Source organism: Henckelia pumila, chromosome 3, assembly GCF_033568475.1.
Source record: "Henckelia pumila isolate YLH828 chromosome 3, ASM3356847v2, whole genome shotgun sequence".
Classification (NCBI taxonomy): Eukaryota; Viridiplantae; Streptophyta; class Magnoliopsida; order Lamiales; family Gesneriaceae; genus Henckelia; species Henckelia pumila.
Window position 1 is genome coordinate 66,262,732 of NC_133122.1, and position 22,191 is coordinate 66,284,922.

At 37.6% G+C, this 22,191-nt stretch overlaps 1 protein-coding gene and 1 pseudogene across 1 annotated transcript; both read left to right on the top strand.

Annotated features, from left to right (window-relative positions):
- The first annotated feature begins 13,840 nt into the window (after window positions 1-13,840).
- Window positions 13,841-18,814, top strand: LOC140891026 (alanine--glyoxylate aminotransferase 2 homolog 3, mitochondrial-like). The gene is made up of 9 exons (XM_073299235.1): window positions 13,841-14,409; window positions 16,825-17,055; window positions 17,224-17,394; window positions 17,517-17,660; window positions 17,743-17,922; window positions 18,012-18,236; window positions 18,318-18,446; window positions 18,521-18,608; window positions 18,692-18,814. Exons 1-9 carry the CDS (start codon window positions 14,167-14,169, stop codon window positions 18,733-18,735), a joined length of 1,455 nt encoding a protein of 484 aa, XP_073155336.1. The 5' UTR covers window positions 13,841-14,166; the 3' UTR covers window positions 18,736-18,814.
- Window positions 18,815-19,804: 990 nt separating this feature from the next.
- Window positions 19,805-21,341, top strand: LOC140888932 (alanine--glyoxylate aminotransferase 2 homolog 3, mitochondrial-like; annotated as a pseudogene).
- Window positions 21,342-22,191: the final 850 nt, after the last annotated feature.

Below are 22,191 nucleotides of genomic sequence, written 5' to 3' on the forward strand. Positions count from 1 at the left end.
TCCACCTTATATCCACCAAAGTCGGCATCACAATATGCTTTTAAATCAAAGAAAGAATTTTTCGAATACCACAAGCTGAGATTTGGAGTATTTGAAAGATATTTGAAAATGCGTTTTAAGGCGAACAAATGTGATTCCTTTGGACATGATTGAAATCGTGCACACAGGCAAACACTAAACATAATGTCCGGTCTACTAGCAGTAGCATATAATAAGGAGCCAATCATACTACGAAAGGAAGATTGATCTACAGTTTTACCATTTTCATCCTTGTCGAGTCTGATTGCTGTGCTCATCGGTGTAGATGATGATTTTGTGTTCTCCATTCCAAACTTCTTTAGAATCTCCTTGATGTATTTGCTTTGGTTCACAAAGAACCCATCCTTGCACTGTTTGATTTGTAATCCGAGGAAATAGTTAAGTTTCCCCATCATACTCATCTCGAAGTGTTCCTGCATCAACTTAGAGAATTCTTGACAAAGAGTTTCATTAGTAGAACCAAAAATTATGTCATAAACATAAATTTGCACAATTAATAAATCATCTTTGACATTTTTGGTAAAAAAAGTAATATCAATCTTTCCTCTTGAAAAATCATTTGAAATAAGGAAAGTTGATAGTTTTTCATACCAAGCTCGAGGAGCTTGTTTCAAACCATACAAAGCTTTGTTTAGTCTATACACATGATCAGGTAATAATGCATCAACAAAGCCATCAGGTTGTTCAATGTACACCTCCTCTTTCAATTCACCATTAAGAAAAGCACTTTTGACATCCATTTGAAATAACTTAAAATTTCTAGAGCAAGCAAAAGCAAGTAGCATGCGAATAGATTCTAGTCTAGCAACAGGCGCATAAGTTTCATCATAATCTATGCCTTCTTCTTGACTATATCCTTTCGCTACAAGCCTAGCTTTATTTCTAGTGATAGTACCATGCTCGTCAAGTTTATTCCTAAACACCCATTTAGTTCCTATGATAGATCTATCGTGCGGCCTAGGAACAAGATTCCAAACATTATTGCGTTTAAACTCATTCAACTCATCTTGCATAGCAATAATCCAAGAATCATCTAATAAAGCATCATCAATACACTTAGGTTCAACATGCGAAACAAAAGCAAGATGATTGCAAATATTATTAAGAGAAGAACGAGTGGCTACTCCCTTTGAAGGACTTCCGATGATAAGATCCATTGGGTGATCTTTGTGAAGCGTCCAATCCTTCGGAAGTGGTGTTTTCTCAACGGAAACATCTATAGCATTTAGGCTTGAGGAAGCCAACTCTTCTTCGAGTAATTCTACATCATCAATGTTAGTGCGAACAATAGTAGACATAGATTCATAAAAAATAACATGCATAGATTCTTCAACAAGTAAAGTGCGTTTATTAAAAACTCTAAAGGCCTTACTTGAGGTAGAATATCCGAGAAAGATACCTTTGTCAGATTTGGCATCAAATTTGCCAAGGTTGTCCTTACCATTGTTATGTGTAGCATTTGGAACCAAAAGCTCGAAAGTAAGAAATGTTAGGCTTTCTCCCTCTCCATAATTCATATGGAGTTTTTTTGAGAATTGGCCTTATTGATACGCGATTGATAATGTAACAGGCAGTGTTCATTGTTTCAGCCCAAAAATATTTTGGTAGAGAATGCTCACATATCATGGTCCTCGCAATCTCCACAAGTGTCCTATTTTTCCTATCAACGACCCCATTTTGTTGAGGAGTCCTAGGACAAGAAAAATTATGACCGATGCCTTTCTCTTCACAAAAGTTTGAAAAACTCTCATTTTGAAATTCAGTTCCGTGGTCACTACGGATCTGCTTTATTTAAAGATTTTTCTTATTCTCAACTCGTTTGACAAAAGTTTTAAAATAATCAAAGGCATCATTTTTGTGGGCTAAAAACAATGTCCACGTGTAACGTGAAAAATCATCCACAATAACAAATGCATAAAGCTTTCCTCCTAGGCTAGAGTTCCTCGATGGACCACATAGATCTAGGTGAAGAAGTTCAAGGGGCATAGAAGTAGATATAAAATTTTTGCTTTTAAAAGATTCCCTTGTATGTTTGCCAAGTTGACATGCATCACAAATAGAATCTAATTTTAAATTGAGTTTTGGCATACTAACAACTAAATCAAGTTTAAAAAGTTTTTCTATGGTACTAGGACCAACATGACCTAGTCGTCTATGCCAAAGAATGTTGTCATCAACATTCAAGGATACAAGGCTTTTAATATTTGATAAAGATAAATTGTTTAAAGAAACCTTGTAAACATTTTCACTTCTATATCCTTTGAAATTTATGGATTTGTCAGTCGTGAGTGATATAGTGTAGTGTTGGGGAGTGAATTTGACTTCATAACCTCTATCGCACAATTGACTTATGCTTAGTAGATTATGTTTAAGCCCTTTCACTAGGAGTACATCATCAATCAAGCAAGATTTAGATATACCTATTGAGCCGATGCCTTCAATGACTCCTTTGCTGTTGTCTCCAAAGGTGACTGTTCCCTTCTCCTTAGGTTTGACTGATTGGAGTAGATCCTTGTTCCCCGTCATATGTCTAGAACATCCACTGTCTAGATACCATATGCTAGGGAGAACAATTTTCCTATTTCCCTACAAGAAGAGATTTTGGTACCCTTTAGTTCTTTTGGGTCCACAGTGTTAGAAAAGAAAAATACAAAACAGATTTCCAAGAGTTCAGTCTCTCATAGCGACATCATCGCCACTTTCCAAGAGTGCTCCCAGTTGTAGGTAGGGCTATGCCTCTTTAAAAACCTATTTCCTTGGACAGAGCAGCGTTCATCAGGAAGACCAGTCGCAAGTCAAGGCAGTTTAAACCGGTCTATGATGAACTCCCTTGGATCATGATCTCATAATGCCGACTAATGAGTTGTTAAGTACTCTTAGGCCTCCATTTCATATAGCTCTTTTTATCATATTGATATTTTAAAGATCTACACTTATGTCTAGCATGTCCTATTTTACAACAGTAAGAACATGCAGGGGGTGATCTCATTTTTGCTTTAGCAATTAGACTAGTGAAATCTATAGATTTCTTACCATACCCTATTCCACCCTTATCAAAACTACATTTTTGCATGCTTAGTAAATTATTCAAGTTATTACTACTTACATTGAATTTAGCAAAAGATTTCTCTAAGTGAGCTATGTCATCCTTTAATCTTAGGTTTTCATGCTCCTTATTTTCTAATTCATGTTTGAGCTTTCTATTTTCTTTTCTAAGAGATTTAGCCATATCAAACATGTTTTTATATGCATGTAGTAGTTCGTCATAGGAAGGTACCTCATCATCATCGTCGGAGACGATGTCATCACTTTTAGCCATGAGGAAGATGTTGGCTTCCTCCTCGTCATCGTCGTTATCGCTCCAAGTGGCTAGAAGTGCTTTCTTCTTTCCCTTGTCAACTTTCTTCTTAAGAGGACACTCATTTGCATAGTGGCCTTGTTGTTGACAGTTGTAGCAAGTAACTTCCTTATCCGACTTCTTTTGGAATTTGTTTCCTCGCATGAATCGTTTGAACTTTCTTGCGAAGAGCGCCATATCATCATCATCATAATCTTTTTTGGATTGGCTAGATAGAGCAATCCCCTTTGCCTTGGTATCTTCTTTCTTTAATTCCTTCCTTGTTGATAATTCCAGCTCATGGGTTTTTAGAGTCCCATGTAGTTGATCAAGATCGTAGGATGCGGTGTCGCCTTTGTTTGACTCGATGATGGTCGTCCTCTTGGCATCCTACTCCTTGGGTAAGGCGCGTAGAGCTCTCCTCCACACTTGTTTGGTTGGATATTGTTCCTCGAGTTGGGCTAGCTCATTGATAATTTGAGTAAGCCTTCGGAACATAGTATCTACATCTTCGTTTGATTCCATCTCGAATGTTTCATATTTGAGTTGGAGTAGATCGATCTTCGTCTCTTTGACTTGATTAGTCCCTTCATGGCATATCTCCAACTTGTCCCATATCTCTTTAGCTGATGAGCACATTGAGATCCGGTTGTACTCATTCATATCTAAGGAATAATGAAGAATATTCATGGCTTTAGCATTTTGAGAAATTAATCGCATGTCCTCCTTGGAAAAGTCGTCTATTCCCTTGGGAATTTTGACACCCTCAACCTCTTTAGTAGGTATGTAGGGATCTTTCACAGTAACTTTCCAAAGATCATAATCTACGGATTGGATATATAGGGACATTCGGTTTTTCCAATATCCGTAGTTTATGCCATTGAAAAGAGGAGGACGATTTGTTGATTGCCCTTGAGCATAGTCGCTCGCTAGATTTGCCATAGAGCCTTTTTGAAAATATTTTGTAAAATGGTGGCTCTGATACCACTTGTTAGAACCTAATGGGGGGAGGGGGGGATTTAGGTTCTATTGGCAACTTTAGCAATTTAAAGCGATTATGCAAGTATGCAAGCGGAAGACTTAAGCAATCAAATAATAAGTGCGGTAAATAAATGCGTAATGTAAATAAAGCAGTAAAAGGGATAAGAGATGTTTATGGAAGTTCAACGATAAATCGTCTACGTCTCCCCTTCTTGGTTAAGTGGATTAACCAAGGTACCACTATCACTTCGAACGTCTTGGCCTTGATGGCTCCAAGGATAGCCTTACAACTTGACACGATCACTGCGCCGATACAACTCAACACTCTTGGCCTTAAGGGCTCCAAGGATAGCCTCAACACAACACTTGGCTTCACACTCAAGTGCTTACAACGATAGCACAACACACTTGGCTTCACACTCAAGTGTTTACAACAATAGCACAACCAACTCACAAACTATTTTTACAAACACTCTCAAATATATCACACAAACACTTTGATAGTGAGAAATTTCTTGCAAATGAGAGAAGAGATGAGTTGGGATGTCTCCAAATGAACTTGGATGACCTCTATTTATAGTTGGAAAAGATTTTAATTTGATTTGAGTGCTTGGAGCGTGTGTTAAGAAGTCAAGGAGAGACAAAAAAGTGTTCGGCGCCGCTGCCATCTTTTTCCCAGCACTGAGCGGATTTTGTGGAAAAATCATATCTTCCAATCTAACCGTTGGATTGATCTGAAATTTGAACTGAAGCTTTCTAACATCCAGATAGTCATTCGGAACGGTGGAGATTTGATTTGAACAAGTCAAACATTTCCAGTAATTTTAGGAAGTCGCTTCATCATGTTTTTGAACCTGTTCTGTGCAACACATTTGAAAAATTCATATCTCTTAATCCATCCGTTGGATTGACCTGAAATTTGGACAAAAGCTTTATAACATCCTAATACTGAATCTTATCTGTGGAGATTTGATGTGGATTTCTCAAACATTCCCAGTTATTTTCTGAAGTCGAATCTTCATGGTTTCGTTCCTTGCAGAAGTGGGTACTGTGCAGCATATATGGAAAAATTCATATCTCTCATTCTAGCCGTTGGATTTCTCTCAAATTTGGACAGTACTTGTAACACTTCTTTATCTAGATTATGACTGGTGAAGTTCCGATTTGGAGTCATACAAAATTTCCAGTAATTTTCGGAAGTTGCTGCTCCATACTTTGGCTTCTTCTTGTCTTTTTCTAAATATCTCTTAACAATGTTCCATGACATCCACATAACATTGTGTCCATTATATGAGCAAATTGAGACTTCATAAATACATTGATAGCTTCAAAATAACTTTCAATAATTTATTTTTCAATAAATCTAATCTGCAAAATCTCACTTTAAATGGTTAGTAACAATTAACCGAGTTTTGTAATCATCAAAACATAATATTATGAGACTTGTTAATGCATTAAAAATATTAATCTAATAACACGAGATTTGTATGCGTTTAAGGCCTAACACCATCCATCCGACAAGTGCCGTAGAGCTTCTGGAGCTTGTTTCCGTTGTGGAGAGACTGGTCATATCCAGAGAGATTATCCACTATCTGGGGGAGGCGGTTCTGGATCTGGTTCAGGATCTGGTTCTCAGGCCACCGTACAGCAGAGGTCGCAGGGACAGCCTGCTGGGAGTTCTCATTTGAGGCCACGAGCTTCTGGCCAGGTGTTTGCCCTGAGGCATGATCAGGCAGTGGAGGAGAATGAGAAAGTCATCGCAGGTACATTTCTGCTTTATGGTATACCTGCTCTTGTACTTATTGACACTGGTGCATCTCATTCCTTCATTTCTGCACGTTTTGTTAAGAGGCATAAGTTACCATGCATTGCACTAGACGTAGTGATGTCTGTTTCTACTCCGACGGGCCAATCTGCTTTGGCTAAGCGTCTAGTGATGGGTTGCCCTTTAGAGTTTGAGGGTAACATTTTGATTGCGAATCTCATGGTCCTAGCGATGGACGACTTTGATTGCATTCTGGGAATAGATATGTTGACTACCTATCGAGCTTCAGTAGACTGTTATCAGAGATTAGTACGCTTTCATCCGGAGGGGAGTGAGAGCTGGTTTTTCTATGGTGAGGGAGCGCGACCCCCGATGCCTTTGGTATCAGCTTTGAGAGCCTGTCGAGCTCTAGAGTCTGGCGGGGAAGACTACCTTATCTATGCAGTTGATTTGTCCACTGAGAGCATTGGGATAGAGAGCATTCCTGTTGTGGATGAATTTCCAGATGTATTTCCTGATGAGATTCCGGGTTTTCCTCCTACTAGGGAAGTCGAGTTTGGCATAGAGTTGATGCCGGGTACTTCGCCTATTTTTAGAGCACCGTATCGTCTGGCTCCATCAGAGATGCGTGAGTTGAAGAATCAGCTACAGGATCTTTTGGACAAGGGGTACATTCATCCTAGTGTATCTCCTTGGGGAGCTCCTGTTCTCTTCGTGAAGAAGAAGGATGGGTCGATGCGGCTGTGCATTGACTATCGGTAGCTGAATCGAGTCACTGTGAAGAACAAGTATCCGTTGCCTCGTATTGATGACTTGTTTGATCAGCTGCATGGCACGTCAGTTTACTCCAAGATTGACTTGAGATCTGGGTATCATCAGTTGAGAGTCCGTGATCAGGACGTAGCCAAAACTGCATTCCGTACTCGCTATGGGCATTACGAGTTCCTAGTGATGCCATTTGGTTTGACTAATGCGCCGGCTATATTCATGGATCTGATGAACCGTGTCTTCAGGGAGTATTTGGACAAGTTTTTCGTGGTCTTCATTGACGACATCTTGGTGTATTCGCGTAATACGAAAGAGCATGTTTCTCACTTGCGGTTGGTACTACAGACTCTTCGAGATGAGCAGTTGTACGCCAAGCTGAGCAAGTGTGAGTTCTGGATGGATAGAGTGGTCTTTCTTGGCCATATCATATCCAGGGAGGGGATTTCTGTTGATCCAAACAAGATTGAAGCGGTACTTAATTGGTCACGTCCGACGACAGTTGCTGAGATCCGTAGTTTTCTGGGTCTAGCAGGGTATTATCGTCGCTTCATTCTGAACTTCTCTCAGTTAGCTCGACCGTTGACGCAGCTTACCTGCAAGGGTGTGGATTTCGAGTGGTCCTCCGAGTGTGAGGAGAATTTTTGTGAGCTTCGACGGTGGTTGACTTCTGCGCCGGTGTTGGCATTACCGTCAGGATCTGGAGGGTATGTAGTTTTCACGGATGCTTCTCTTCAGGGGTTAGGTTGTGTCCTGACTCAGAATGGGCATGTGATCGCATACGCTTCTAGACAGCTGAAGCTTCACGAGGACAACTACCCAGTTCATGATTTGGAATTGGCAGCCATTGTGTTCACTTTGAAGATCTGGCGTCATTATCTGTATGGCAAAAAATTTTAGATCTTCACCGACCATAAGAGTCTCAAGTATTTGTTCACTCAAGCGGAGTTGAACATGAGGCAGAGACGTTGGATGGTACCATCCAGGAGCTGCTAATCTCACCGCTGATGCCTTGAGTCGCAAGGTGCGACTATCCGCACTTCAGACTTGTTCGATGTCTAGTGCGATCAGTGACTGTTGTACTTCAGGTTATACCTTCAAGCATAAGAAAGGTATGCAGAGTATCCAGATGTTTGCGATATTATCTGAGCCAGCCTTGTATTCGCGGATCCGGGATGCTCAGATGTCTGATTCGAAGACCCAGCGTTTAGCTCGTCTAGCTAACGAGGGTAGCTCGTCTGGATTTCATTATCAGTCAGATGGCTTTCTGTGTTTGTCTGGTAGGCTTGTGATTCCGCAGGATGAAGAGTTGCGAGAGGAGATTTTGTCTCAGGCGCATCGCACTAAGTTAAGTATTCATCCTGGGAGCAACAGGATGTACAAGGATCTACGTACTCGTTTCTGGTGGAAGGGAATGAAACGGAGTGTTTATCAGTTAGTTTCGAGATGTTTGGTGTGTCAACAGGTCAAGGCAGAGCACCGACGACCTGGAGGATTGCTTCACAGCCTTCCTATTCCTGAATGGAAATGAGAGTTTATCACAATGGACTTTGTGACCCATTTGTCGTTATCCCCGAGGAACTATGATGCTATCTGGGTTGTGGTGGACCGACTCACCAAGTCAGCGCATTTCATTGCCTATAGCCGAGAGTACTCTGTGGATCGCATGGCACGGATGTACATTCAGGAGATCGTTCGACTTCATGGAGTGCCTGTGAGCATTGTCAGCGATCGGGACCCCAGGTTCACTTCTAGATTCTGGGGGAGTGTTCAGCGTGTGATGGGTACTACTCTCAGTTTGAGTACTGCCTATCATCCGGAGACTGATGGTCAGTCAGAGCGCACTATTCGTACTTTGGAGGATATGCTTAGAGCGTGCGTCATGGATTTTGGTTCAGCCTGGCAGGATTATTTGCCATTGATCGAGTTCGCGTACAACAACAGCTACCATACTAGTATTGGGATGGCACCTTTTGAGGCGTTGTATGGGTGACGTTGTCGTACTCCACTCTTCTGGGAAGAAGTGGGGGAGAGACAGGCTGAGGGACCAGAGTTTATCCAGCAGGCGATAGACATTGTTGATCAAATCAAGAAACGGATTAAGACTGCACAGGATCTTCAGGCCAGCTATGCTAATATCAAGCGTAGGCCCTTGCAGTTCGATGTCGGGGAGAAAGTGTTTCTGAGAGTGTCACCTTTCCGCAAGATTCTCAGATTTGGCCTTAAGGGCAAGTTATCTCCCAGGTTTATCGGCCCGTTTGAGATCTTGGAGAGCATTGGCGATTTGGCTTATCGACTAGCTTTACCACTGCATCTATCCAGTATTCACGACGTGTTCCATGTATCTCTGTTGCGACGGTATGTGGCGGATGAATCTCATATTCTGTAACGGTCTGAGGTTCAGGTAGACAAGGATTTGACTTATGTTGAGAAACCTCTTCGTATCCTGGATTATAAGGATAAGGTTTTACGGAACAAAGTCATTCCTTTGGTTTTAGTTCAGTGGCAGCGCCGAGGCACTGAGGAAGCTACTTGGGAGCTTGAGGACAGGATGCGTGAAGACCATCCTGAGTTGTTTTGATTTCATTCTTAAGTTGTATTCAGTTGCAAACTCTGTAAACGTTTGATTTGAATAAAGAATGTTTATGATTTTTGTATTGCATTCGGTACTTAAGATCTGATTTCGAGGACGAAATATCTTAAGTGGGGGAGAATGTAGTAGCCCGTACCCTAACTGAGTAATTAAAGGATTAATGCTAATTAAATAAATTGGGTATCGGACGGATCGGAAGCTCCGAAGGCACGATCGGAAGCTCCGAACAGGATCGAAAGCTCCGATGAGCGATCGGAGGCACCGATGATATTACGTCATCCATGACGTGTGGTTAGATCGGAAGCTCCGATCACCCCTATCCGGAATCAACAAGTGATATTTTGACACATGGCAGATCAGGATCTTCGGAAGCTCCGATGGCAGGATCGGACGTTCCGATCGAGGTTCGGACGTTCCGATCGTTGTCTATAAATAGAGGGCCGAGGCTTCATTTCCAATTGCCAATTCCGAGTATTTCCCTCTCCTTTATAGTCCATTCGAGTTGTTCTAGCCTTCCTAGGCTTGACCCGGCGGTCGACGAGGCGTTCGGTAGTCATAGCGGAGTTGTGCCCAAGTTCTGGAGGCATCGACATCAAAGGGCTAACGACGGATGAAGGTATAGCTTTTGCTTCCTATAAATATTTAGGAGTATGCAATAGCTTAGTTAAGGCTTTTAGAGCACTTTAATGATAGTAGTATCATTTGGAAGTGTAGAGCAGACTATAGGCGTGGACCTAGAGTTGGTAGAGCTTGCACTGATTTGAGGTACGAAAGTACTGTTCGAGATATCCTGACTGAGTATGCATGTATTATGTGACTGCATGATTTATATGCCATGATATTATGCTGCATTCATTTGCATCTTGCTGTATCTCTTTTCGAGATGTCTGTTAGTAGGGTTGTACCCTATCCTGTCAGTGGATGGACTTCCATCGATTTGGGTCCGGCGTATCCACGGTTATCTCGGTATGGGAGCCACCTCCTGAAGCGACGGCACAGCGTGCTACATACCAGGGCCCGGTCTGTCTCTGTTATCTGATCCTTGACCTCGAGTTTATAGGGAGTTCACTTTGCATGCATGTATACTCATACTCTCGTATTGAGCGTTTTATGCTCACGTCTCGTACTCTGTGTTTCTGGACACCCTATTCCATGAGGCAGGTTTGCGATTGGACGAGGAGGGTGGATCCAGGAGGGGCTAGTCAGTGGTTGACCAGCTGAAGCTTCGTCTAGGTTTTATTACTGTTGTTTGGGTTGATACAGCTATTCGATTTGGTTGTATATTATTTGGATAAATTACAGATTCCTTTACTTGGGATTGTATAACGTTATGGTTTTCGCAGTTTTATTCTGATATCTGTTTAATTAAGTTAATTGCATGCATAAGTTCTGTTTAGTAGGTGATCCGGGTAAGGGTCACTACACATTGAATACACTATTTTCCCGGTTCAACTCCATGGGGCATAAAATAGAGGAAAAAGAACGTTCGGAGCTTCTACTTCAGAGTCTACCAGATTCATATGATCAACTCATCATCAATGTTACCAACAATGTTCTTTCGGATAATTTAAAATTTGACGGTGTCTTAACTACGGTTCTTGGAGAAGAGAGTCGTCGAAGGAAAAAGAAAGATAGGTTGACAACGTCGAAACAAGCAGAGGCTTTACCGATGACGAGAGGAATATTGACGGAGCGTGACTCCAGTAAGAGTCACAGATATGGTAGATCCAAGTCAAAAAGTAAGAATAAGAATATTTACTTCTTTAAATGTGGCGGCAAAAGGCACTTCAAGAGAGAGTGTACAAAGTGCATTGAGAAAAGATCTCAAGAAAATGTGGCCAGTACTTCAGGCGGTGGTGAAATATTATTCAGCGAAGCAGCAACAGTTGCGGAAGGCAGACACAAATTTTTTGATGCATAGATTATGGATTCAGGAGTGACGTGGCATATGACGTCAAAGAGAGAATGGTTCGATCAATATGAACTAGTCTCGGGAGGATCTACATTCATGGAAAATGATGCCTTGGAAATCGCTGGGATCGGTACCATCAAAATTAAAATGTTTGATGGTACTATTCGCACCATACAAGAGGTACGACATGTGAAGGGCCTGACAAAGAATCTTTTTGTCATTGAGGCAATTGGATGATATTGGATGCAAAACTCGTGTTGAGAAATGAATCATGAAGATTGTGAAATGCGCGCTTGTGGTTATGAAGGCGGAAAAGATTGCTGCAAATCTGTATGTATTATTGGGAGAAACACACAAAGAGGTGGAACTAGTTGTTGCATCAATTGGTTCGGAATAAGAATGAACAGTGTTGTGACATAGAAAGCTCGGTCATATGTTTGAACGAGGAATGAAGATTATCTCAGAACGGAAGCTGTTTTCGGGGCTTACAAAAGTGACTCTACCTTTTTGTGAGCATTGTGTTACCATTAAACAACACAGATTAAAGTTTGGCATATCTACTGGCAAAAGCAAAGACATATTGGAGTTGATTCATTCTGATGTTTGGCAAGCACCTGTGGTATCCATAGGTGGAACAAGATATTTTGTCTCGTTTATTGATGATTTTTCTAAGAGATATTGGGTGTATCATCAAGAAGAAGTCGAATGTGTTTTAAGTCTTCAAAGTTTCATAGCGCGGGTTAAACTTGATTTTGATAAGAAAATCAAATGTTTGAGGACTGACAATTCAGGAGAATATACCAGTTATGAGCTTGATGCATTGTGTCAGCATGAGGGCATCAAAAGGCAGTTCACGATGGCTTACATGCCTCAGAAGAATGGAGTGGCAGAGCGGATATACAGTACTTTGTTGGACAAAACAAAGGCCATGTTGAGTACTGCGGGTCTAGCCAAGTCATTTTGGGCAGAAGCAGTCAAAACCGCTTCTTACATATTCAATTGTTCTCCTTCAGAGGCGATTGATTTGAAGACTCCGATGGAGGTATGGACTGACAAACCAGCTGATTATTCTCGGTTACATACATTTGGAAGTCCGGTGTACGTATTGTAAAATGAACAAGAAAGATCGAAGTTGGATTCCAAATTCAGAAAATGTATCTTCTTGGGTTATGCTGATGGAGTAAAAGGCTTGTGGGATCCCACTGTCCACAAGATTATTATCAGCATAGATGTTATCTTCAAGGAAGATAAAGTGAAGGAAAACAAAGACACATTGAATTCAAAAACTGCTATCATTCAATTGGAAAATAAGACAGACGAAGATCAATTTTTTTGTGAAGCAGTACCGGAGCATGAGGTACAAGAACCAGTTGAGTCAGAGGTTTCCAAAGTAAGGCAGTCAACCCCTCTTCCTATTAACTTCAAGTTATCTTCTGAGATGTGTCCTAGCAGTGAAACAGAGAGGATAGAGATGTCTCGAGTACAATATGCATAAGCAGTGAGAAGTTTAATGTTTGATATGATCTGTACTAGACCATACATTGCACAAGCAGTGAGAGTAGCCAGTCGGTATATGGAGAATCTTGGACAAAAGCATTGGAGCACGGTTAAGAGGATCCTTAAATACATTAAGGTTACCTCAGATGCTGCATTATGTTTTGGAGGATTAGATTTTAGACTTAGAGGCTATGTGGATTCAGATTATGCAGGTGATCCAGATAAAAGAAAATCTACTACTGGTTATGTGTTTATAGTTGCAGGAGGTGCAGTAAGCTGGGTTTCAAAACTGCAAACAGTTGTGTCATTATCTACAACGGAGGCAGAATACATGACAACTACTCAAGTTTTCAAGGAAGAAATATGGATTAAAAGGTTATTGGCGGAGTTTGGACACAAACAAGAGAAAATTCCTTTGTTTTGTGACAGTCAGAGTGTCTTGCACATTGCAAGGAATCCAGCCTTTCATCCCAGGACTAAACACATTGGAGTTTAATTTCACTTTTTACGAGAAGTAGTAGAGGATGAAGTGTGGATATGCAGAAGATCCATACGTAGGATAACATAGCTGATGTTCTGACCAAGCCAGTGAGCACAGAGAAGTTCGAATGGTGTAGATCCTCAACTGGCCTAACAAAAACGTAAACAACAGGAAATGGCAAAATTCAAAGGATATGTGGAGATGTGTTTGATTCTCAATCAAATCTTCATATAGGAGAAATGTCAGACAAATGTCAGCAACATTTAATAAGGTAGGTGGAAAATAGGCAAAGTGCACGTCTCTTTTTCCTTTGTCAATTATGGCAGGTGAGAAGTTTTGAAACGAAAGCATGACGAGGAAGCAGATTGTGAATTTTGTTTTGTTCACGCGGAGGAGGAGCTCTATAAATAGAGCTCTCCGCTCTTCATTTCTAGCATCTCATTCTCAATTTCTTTCTTCTGTTCTTGAGTTTCATCTCTCTTCTATTTCTATATATATTTGTGAGATAAGTTTTTTATTGTATTAAGAGAGTCAGTGTCTCTTTGGAAACACAAAGAAATGTTGAAAATTTTCAAATATTATAGTGAAATATTTTGATCTTGACCGTGGTTTTTACCCTAATAATTTTTGGGAGTTTTTCACGTAAATCTTGGTGTCTATTTTATTCTTCAATTTTCATAGTTTCTATCTCGTGATATCGCACCTGGGACCAACAGTTCTTCCATCTCCACCCACACACACACACATATATATACTACAGACGTTAACATTCACAAACGAGATATATACAAGGAGTATGAGGAGTCTTGTGATGATCAGGAGGAGATTGTGGGAACCGAGACGGTTCCAAACAAGCCGACGATGGCAGACTCAAGCTATCGATGCATGTATTAATGTGGCGAACGACTCGGACATAACTCCTGTGATGCCACCCTTCGACTACACTCCGCCAAAGTACACCGGCCCCACTGCTGACCAGATTTTGAAGAAGCGGAGGGAGTTTCTTAGCCCATCCATATTTCACTTGTACAAAAAACCCGTGAGTTTGTTTTGCATGTCTGAAATCGTAGAAAAAAAAAGAATGGATTTTTCTGGATAAAAAAAAATTAATAAATAGACAAAAATTTAAAAATCCAAGATTTGTTTCAATAACTTATTATGATGATTTATTTCAAAGCTCTATTATAAGGTTAATTCAAATAGTTATTAATAAAAATTATTCGAATAAAAATAAATGATTATAATAAAAATTATATGATGTTTTCAAAAATTTCAAAAATTTAAAATAAATAGACATAAAATCAAATATCCAAGATTTATTTCAATTATTTATTACGATGATTTATTCAAAGATCTATGTTTTTACTAATTCTATACTTATAATATTTCGTTCGAGATTATAATATTAGTTTGTTTGATTCTAAAAAATAGTTGTATCACTTCAAAGAAAAACATTGGTTATTTAAATTTATTATCGTATAGCTTATAAATCAATGATTATTAATAATTCCTTACGAAATATACACTATAATATAAATAAAATATCATGCATTTGGGTGATTACTTTGACAAAAAAAACATTATATATGAATTGATACAAAAATAAAATATTAATAAAAACATGGTAAATTAGAATATTTTGATATATGTAAATTATTATGTATACTAAATTATTTTTTTACGATGTAATTAACATCGTTATTATTCATTAAAAAATAATTTGGCACGGAGATTAATTTATTTTGAATTTTTTTATATTTTGTATTTTTGAATAAAAAACTATTTTGTTAAATAATTAATGAAAAATTTATAATTAAAAAGTGTAATAAATAACCTTTCATTATACTTGATAAGTTTAGTTTTTATTTGGTGAAAGAGAAGAAAATAAAACGCTAATTAAATATGATAAATTTAGGATGGAAATTAAATTATTAATTAATATGAAATAATGCTTAGTGAAATTATCCTTAAATATATAATAATATTTAAGAAAAAATTTATTTAAGATGATTAGATGATGATATAAACTATTAATTAATATCAAAAATATAAAATACTAATTTAAATTAATAAATAATAATATTAATAATAAAAGTGAGTGGATTTAGTATTTTTGTTATTAATTCATTATTTTATCATTAAAATCATTTATTTATTTTACAAAGATAATAATAATAATAATAATAATAATAATAATAATAATAATAATAATAATAATAATAATAATAATAATAATAATAATAATAATAATAATAATAATAATAATAACAACAACAACAACAACAACAACAACAACAACAACATTGAGTTTAGTGATATTTGTTAATATATCTTTAATTTTTCATCAAAGGCTTTTGTAGTAGAAGGTTTTTTTTTATTATTATAGATATCATATTATTAATATATTGGATTTATTGATAATTATTTTTAAAATTATTTTTTAACTATTGCAGAAATATAACATTTATTATGAAAATTTAATTTGATATAATTTTGAAAGTTTTAGTGCAAAATAAATGGAGTGATTGATAAATTAATAATCAACATATTAAATATTATTTAAGTGTTTAAAACATAGACTAATTTTTATAGAAAACGATGAGGTGATAATCATAGTATTTAAGTTTTTTTATAAAAAAACTTTTTTATGAATTTTTATTTTAATTTTATATTTCTATGTTAAATGGATCATATTATAATTTAATAAATAATTACAAAAGGATTATATATATTAAAAAAATTGAAAATTTCAAATATAAGATAATAAATGACAAAAAAAGGTTAGCAACTTAACAATTCTAGTTATTATGTTATTTGTTAATTATGAACACTAATTTCATATATTATTTTATTTAAATAATTATTCATATGTTTTGATTTCTTATTGTCTTTTGCCATTTAATATTTTGATTCAATATTTTGAGCATTTTTTTCACCACTTTATACTTTCATCTATATATAATTTTGTACTCAATGTGCTAAATATTTTTCTAAGGTGTCTTATTTTTTGCTTATGGTATATTCATGGTTTTAAGTTATATATAGATTTATGAGTCAATATTTTTTTAAAATTAGATAATATATTTTATTATTAGTTTTATTTTTAATTCAATTATACAACATAAAATAAGGGATTTTACGTGTGGAATACGTGCATTTTTACTAGTTTTAAGAAAACGCGAAAAGACCTAAATTTAGTTGGTTGCCTTGAGTATGTGTGGGAAAATTTTGTATGGACCTCTTCTTCTGTTTATGATGTTATGAGATGATTGGTGAAAGGATAGTAGATGCGATATGGATGATTGTAAATTAATTTTACAGCATGACATACCGATAGATACTTGGTATATATATATAGGTATAGATAGTGCTGAATGAGATTAATTAAAAGCTGTGCTTGATAAGCACATGAAATATATCATGTTTTGAGGGATGAGTTGCTTTACACATGCAGGTCAATATAGTGCACGGCAAGATGCAATACTTATTTGATGAGAATGGGCGGAGATATGTCGATGCTTTCGGCGGTATTGCGACAGTGTGTTGTGGCCATTGTCACCCTGATGTGGTTAAAGCTGTTACGGATCAAACCAAAAGTTTGCAACACTCAACTATTCTGTATCTGAATCATGCAATTACTGATTTTGCTGAAGCACTGGCTTCCAAGCTGCCTGGAGATCTCAAGGTACATAATATACTTTGTCTTTTTCACTATAGGTCGTCAATGCATCTGGTGGCTCTTTTTCCATTAGCCATCCCTATCTTCTGTCACAGCTTATGACCGAACCGTTGTAATCAGAAAAATATGATGTGAAGAAGGAATATTATTGATGTAATGGGATTGACGATGCAGGTTGTTTTCTTCATGAATTCTGGGACGGAGGCGAATGAGCTAGCAATGATGATGTCTCGATTATACACAGGATGTCATGATATCATATCCCTCAGAAACGCGTACCATGGAAATGCAGGGGGGACCATGGGAGCCACCACACAAAGTAACTGGAAATTCAATGTTGTCCAGGTACAAGCAAGATGTATCATATTGATTATTGGAACTTGTTTTGGAATAACTCATTGAATCATGTAAATGCTTAGCTATATTTCAAAAAGATTTTTTGATATATAGTATGTTCTGATCAACAGAGTGGAGTTCACCATGCCGTAAATCCAGACCCCTACAGAGGTTCCTTTGGTGCAGATGGTGAAAAATATTCGAGAGACGTTCAAGATTTGATCCAGTTTGGAACTTGTGGTCATGTAGCTGGTTTTATATCTGAAGCAATACAGGTAGCTACTCTCTTGAAGCTTCTTAATAGGAAAACATACTATTTATTACTTGAATGGTTTAATTTCTTTTCATGCACAACAGGGTGTAGGTGGGATCGTCGAGTTAGCTCCAGGTTATTTTCCTACTGCATACCATAGCATAAGAAATGCAGGGGGACTATGTATTGCGGATGAGGTTCAGTGCGGATTTGCCCGCACTGGAAGCCATTTTTGGGGATTTGAGTCCCATGATGTTGTGCCTGATATAGTCACAATGGCTAAGGTTGATTTGAATGTATTCAATTTTGTCAAGTGAACAACCCTTATGCTGCATTTAAAGATAATGCTTGTTGCTTGCTTATTGGATTGTAGGGCATAGGCAACGGAGTTCCCCTTGGAGCCGTAGTAACTACTCCTAAGGTAGCTGAAGTCTTGACCCAAAGAAGTTACTTCAACACATTTGGAGGAAACCCCATCTGTACAGCAGCTGGACTTGCTGTTCTAAGAGTCATTGACAGAGAAAACCTTCAAGAAAACGCACATGTAGTTGGTTCTTACCTAAAAGATTGCCTCAATTCTCTCAAAGCCAAACATGAAAGTAAAGATGTCTTTTTTCTCGTGTAATTTCAAGTTTTCACCGCTCCTAGTACATTTTCTTGACATTTCATACCTGAATACATAATTGGTGATGTGAGGGGAAGAGGATTAATGCTTGGGGTTGAACTGGTCACGGATCGCCAACTGAAGACCCCTGCGAAGATGGAAATTCTTCAAGTGATGGAGCAAATGAAAGGTACCTCGTTTTCTGTCCCTTCCTAAGTCTATTCGTGCAATGAAACACAACTATTTCCAATGGTGATAAGATTAAATTTGATTGTCAGGATATGGGAGTACTCATCGGCAAAGGAGGCTTCCACGGAAATGTTTTCAAAATTACACCTCCACTCTGCTTCAGTAGAGATGATGCTGGTAAATGACAATAATTCCAGCTAATACTTACATGTTGTTTGTTTATACTTTACTGATGTAATTGTTATTTGTTCATGAGACAGACTTTGTTGTGGATGTAATGGACCTTGCAATGACCAAATTGTAAACAGGGCCATCAAGTTCTGCTGAATCCTTTGCTTCTTCAATGATGACTTTTGTCGATTAATATTTGACTGTTAATCAAGCATCCTGTGTACCATAGTTCCTCATGCATATCTTCTAATGTCTTCCTTCGTTTTCACGTTTATGTTCTTGTTCTCGTGATCAGAAATATATGACAGTAACAAGTTAATAGATACCAAAATATTAAAGTTGTATAAATTTAATAATATTTATTCATAACAATATGTGAACAAAAAGAAAGATGAGGAAAAAAAAAACAATGTTGAGAAATGAATTTGGAACTAACTTAATCCCAAAAACTAACTCAAGGGGGAGGTTTGCTTTTGTCTATATATTAAACTCTCAAACTATTTATCCAACCGATGTTAGTTTATATATTAAAGTCTCGGGCTATTTACCCGACCGATATGGACAAACTAACACACAACACACATCTCTCACTCCTAGGAATGAAACGACTCTCAACCAATGTGTGGGACAAACTAACACACCAACACACCCATAGGAATGAAATGACTGGAGCGTAGAGTCATTAACGAGTGACCCAACTATGGGACAGATGACTCAATTATGGGTGGTCCAACACATAACGGTGGGTCTGATCTCTGATACCATGTTAAGAAATTGACTTGGACCTATCTCAACCCAGTGTTCTAAATGGAGGTCGAGGCGGCCGCTTAGGTGGTAGGCGGCCCTCAAACTCCCCTCCTTGGCATTAGGCAGCCTCTTCAGACGGCCCCAAGCTGTCCGGCGGGTGAGGCGGGCGAGGCGGCAGTGGTGGGCGCTCGAACGGGTGAGGCGGCCAAAGCAGTCAATAAATTTTAAATTTCAGTCAAAATTCAAAGTCAACTAAATTTAAAAATCTAATCAAAGTCTACCGATTTTAACACCTTAGTTACTTGAAAACACTACTCACTTTTTTTTTTCACTATAGGTCGCCAATGTGTCTGGTGGCTCGTTCTGCATTAGCCATCTCTAGATTCTGTCACAGCTTATGACCGAACCGTTGTAATCAAAAAAATGTGATGTGAAAAAGGAATGTTATTGATGTAATGGGATCGACGGTGCAGGTTGTTTTCTTCCCGAATTTTGGGACGAAGGCGAATGAGCTAGCAATGATAATGGCTCGATTATACACAGGATGTCATGATATCATATCCCTCAGAAATGTGTACCATGGAAATGCAGGGGGGACCATGGGAGCCACCGCGCAAAGTAACTGGAAATTCAATGTTGTCCAGGTACAAGCAAGATGTATCATATTTATTATTGGAACTTGTTTTGGAATAACTCATTGAATCATGTAAATGCTTAGCTATATTTCAAAAAGATTTTTTGATATATAGTATGTTCTCATCAACAGAGTGGAGTTCACCAAGCCGTAAATCCAGACCCCTACAAAGGTTCCTTTGGTGCAGATGGTGAAAAATATGCAAGAGACGTTCAAGATTTGATCCAGTTTGGAACTTCTGGTCATGTAGCTGGTTTTATAACTGAAGCAATATAGGTAGCTACTCTCTTGAAGCTTCTTAATATGAAAACATACTTTTTATTACTTGAATGGTTTAATTTCTTTTCGAGCACAATAGGGTGTAGGTGGGATCCTCGAGTTAGCTCCAGGTTATTTGCATGCTGCATACCATAGCATAAGAAATGCAGGGGGACTATGTATTGCGGATGAGGTTCAGTGCGGATTTGCCCGCACTGGAAGCCATTTTTGGGGATTTGAGTCCCATGATGTTGTGCCTGATATAGTCACAATGGCTAAGGTTGATTTGAATGTCTTCAATTTTGTCAAGTGAACATCCATCCCTTAAGCTGCATTTAAAGAAAATATTTGTTGCTTGCTTATTGGATTGTAGGAGATTGGCAACGGAGTTCCCCTTGGAGTTGTAGTAACCACTCCTTAGGTAGCTGAAGTCTTGACCCGAAGAAGTTACTTCAACACGTTTGGAGGAAACCCCGTCTGTACAGTAGCTGGACTTGCTGTTCTAAGAGTCATCGACAGAGAAAACCTTCAAGAAAACGCACATGTAGTTGGTTCTTACCTAAAAGATCGCCTTAATTCTCTCAAAGCCAAACATGAAAGTAAAGATGTCCTTTTTCTCATGTAATTTCAAGTTTTCACTGCTCCTAGTACGTTTTCTTGACATTTCATACCTGAATACATAGTAATTGGTGATGTGAGGGAAAGAGGATTAATGCTTGGGGTTGAACTAGTCACAGATCGCCAACTGAAGATCCCTGCGAAGATGGAAATTCTTCAAGTGATGGAGCAAATGAAAGGTACCTCGTTTTCTATCCCTTACTAAGTCTATTCGTGCTATGAAACACAACTATTTCCAATGGTGATAAGATTAAATTTGAGTGTCAAGATATGGGAGTACTCATCGGCAAAGGAGGCTTCCACGGAAATGTTTTCAGAATTACACCTCCACTCTGCTTCAGTAGAGATGATGCCGGTAAATGACAATAATTCCAGCTAATACTTACATGCTGTTTGTTTATACTTTACTCATGTAATTGTTATTTGTTCATGATACAGACTTTGTTGTGGTTGTAATGGACCTTGCAATGACCAAATTGTGAACAGAGCCATCAAGTTCTGCTGAATCCTTTGCTTCTTCAATGATGACTTTTGTCGATTAATATTTGACTGTTAATCAAGCATCCTGTGTACCATAGTTCCTAATGCATATCTTCTAATGCCTTCCTTCGTTTTCATGTTTATGTTCTTGTTCTCGTGAACAGCAATATATGACAGTAACAGGTTAATGGATACGGGATACCAGAATATTTAAGTTGTATAAATTTAATGATACTAGTCATAACGCACGTGACAACATTTTAATTGATTTTATCGTATTCTCATAAAATATGAGAAGAGAATTATTTTAATTGAATACAACATTTTAATTTATTTTAATCATATTTCTAAAGTTATTCAAAACAAAATATGAGCAAAAAATTATAGATATAAAATATTTTTACCATCTATTTATAAATCATAAAAGTTGTGTATTTATTTTTTGACTCATTAAATATTTCAACATTTTAATTGATTTTCATCGAATTTCTAAAGTCATTCTAAAGAAAACACGAGAAGAAAGTTATAGATATAAAATATTCCTACCATTTATTTTTTTTATAAATCATTTACATTGTGTATTTATTTTTTGACTCATTAAATATTTCAATATTGTAATTGATTTTCATAATATTCCTAAAGTCATTCTAAAGAAAAAATGAGACGAAAACTATAGATATAAAATATTTCTACCATCTATTTTTTATAATCATTTAATTTGTGTATTTATATTTTGACTCATTAAATATTTCAGCATTTTAATTCATTTTCATCATATTTTTAAAGGCATTCTAAGAAAAACACGAGAATAAAATTATAGATATAAAATATTTCTACATCTATTTTTTTAAA

What these genes read in the sequence shown, in the direction of transcription:
- LOC140891026 (XM_073299235.1), top strand. Translation starts at nt 14,167, where the DNA reads ATGAGGAGTCTTGTGATGATCAGGAGGAGATTGTGGGAACCGAGACGG. An exon ending in AGCTGCCTGGAGATCTCAAG is followed by an intron (nt 17,056 to 17,223) that starts GTACATAATATA and finishes TTGACGATGCAG; the next exon opens with GTTGTTTTCTTCATGAATTC. An exon ending in CTTCAGTAGAGATGATGCTG is followed by an intron (nt 18,609 to 18,691) that starts GTAAATGACAAT and finishes TTCATGAGACAG; the next exon opens with ACTTTGTTGTGGATGTAATG.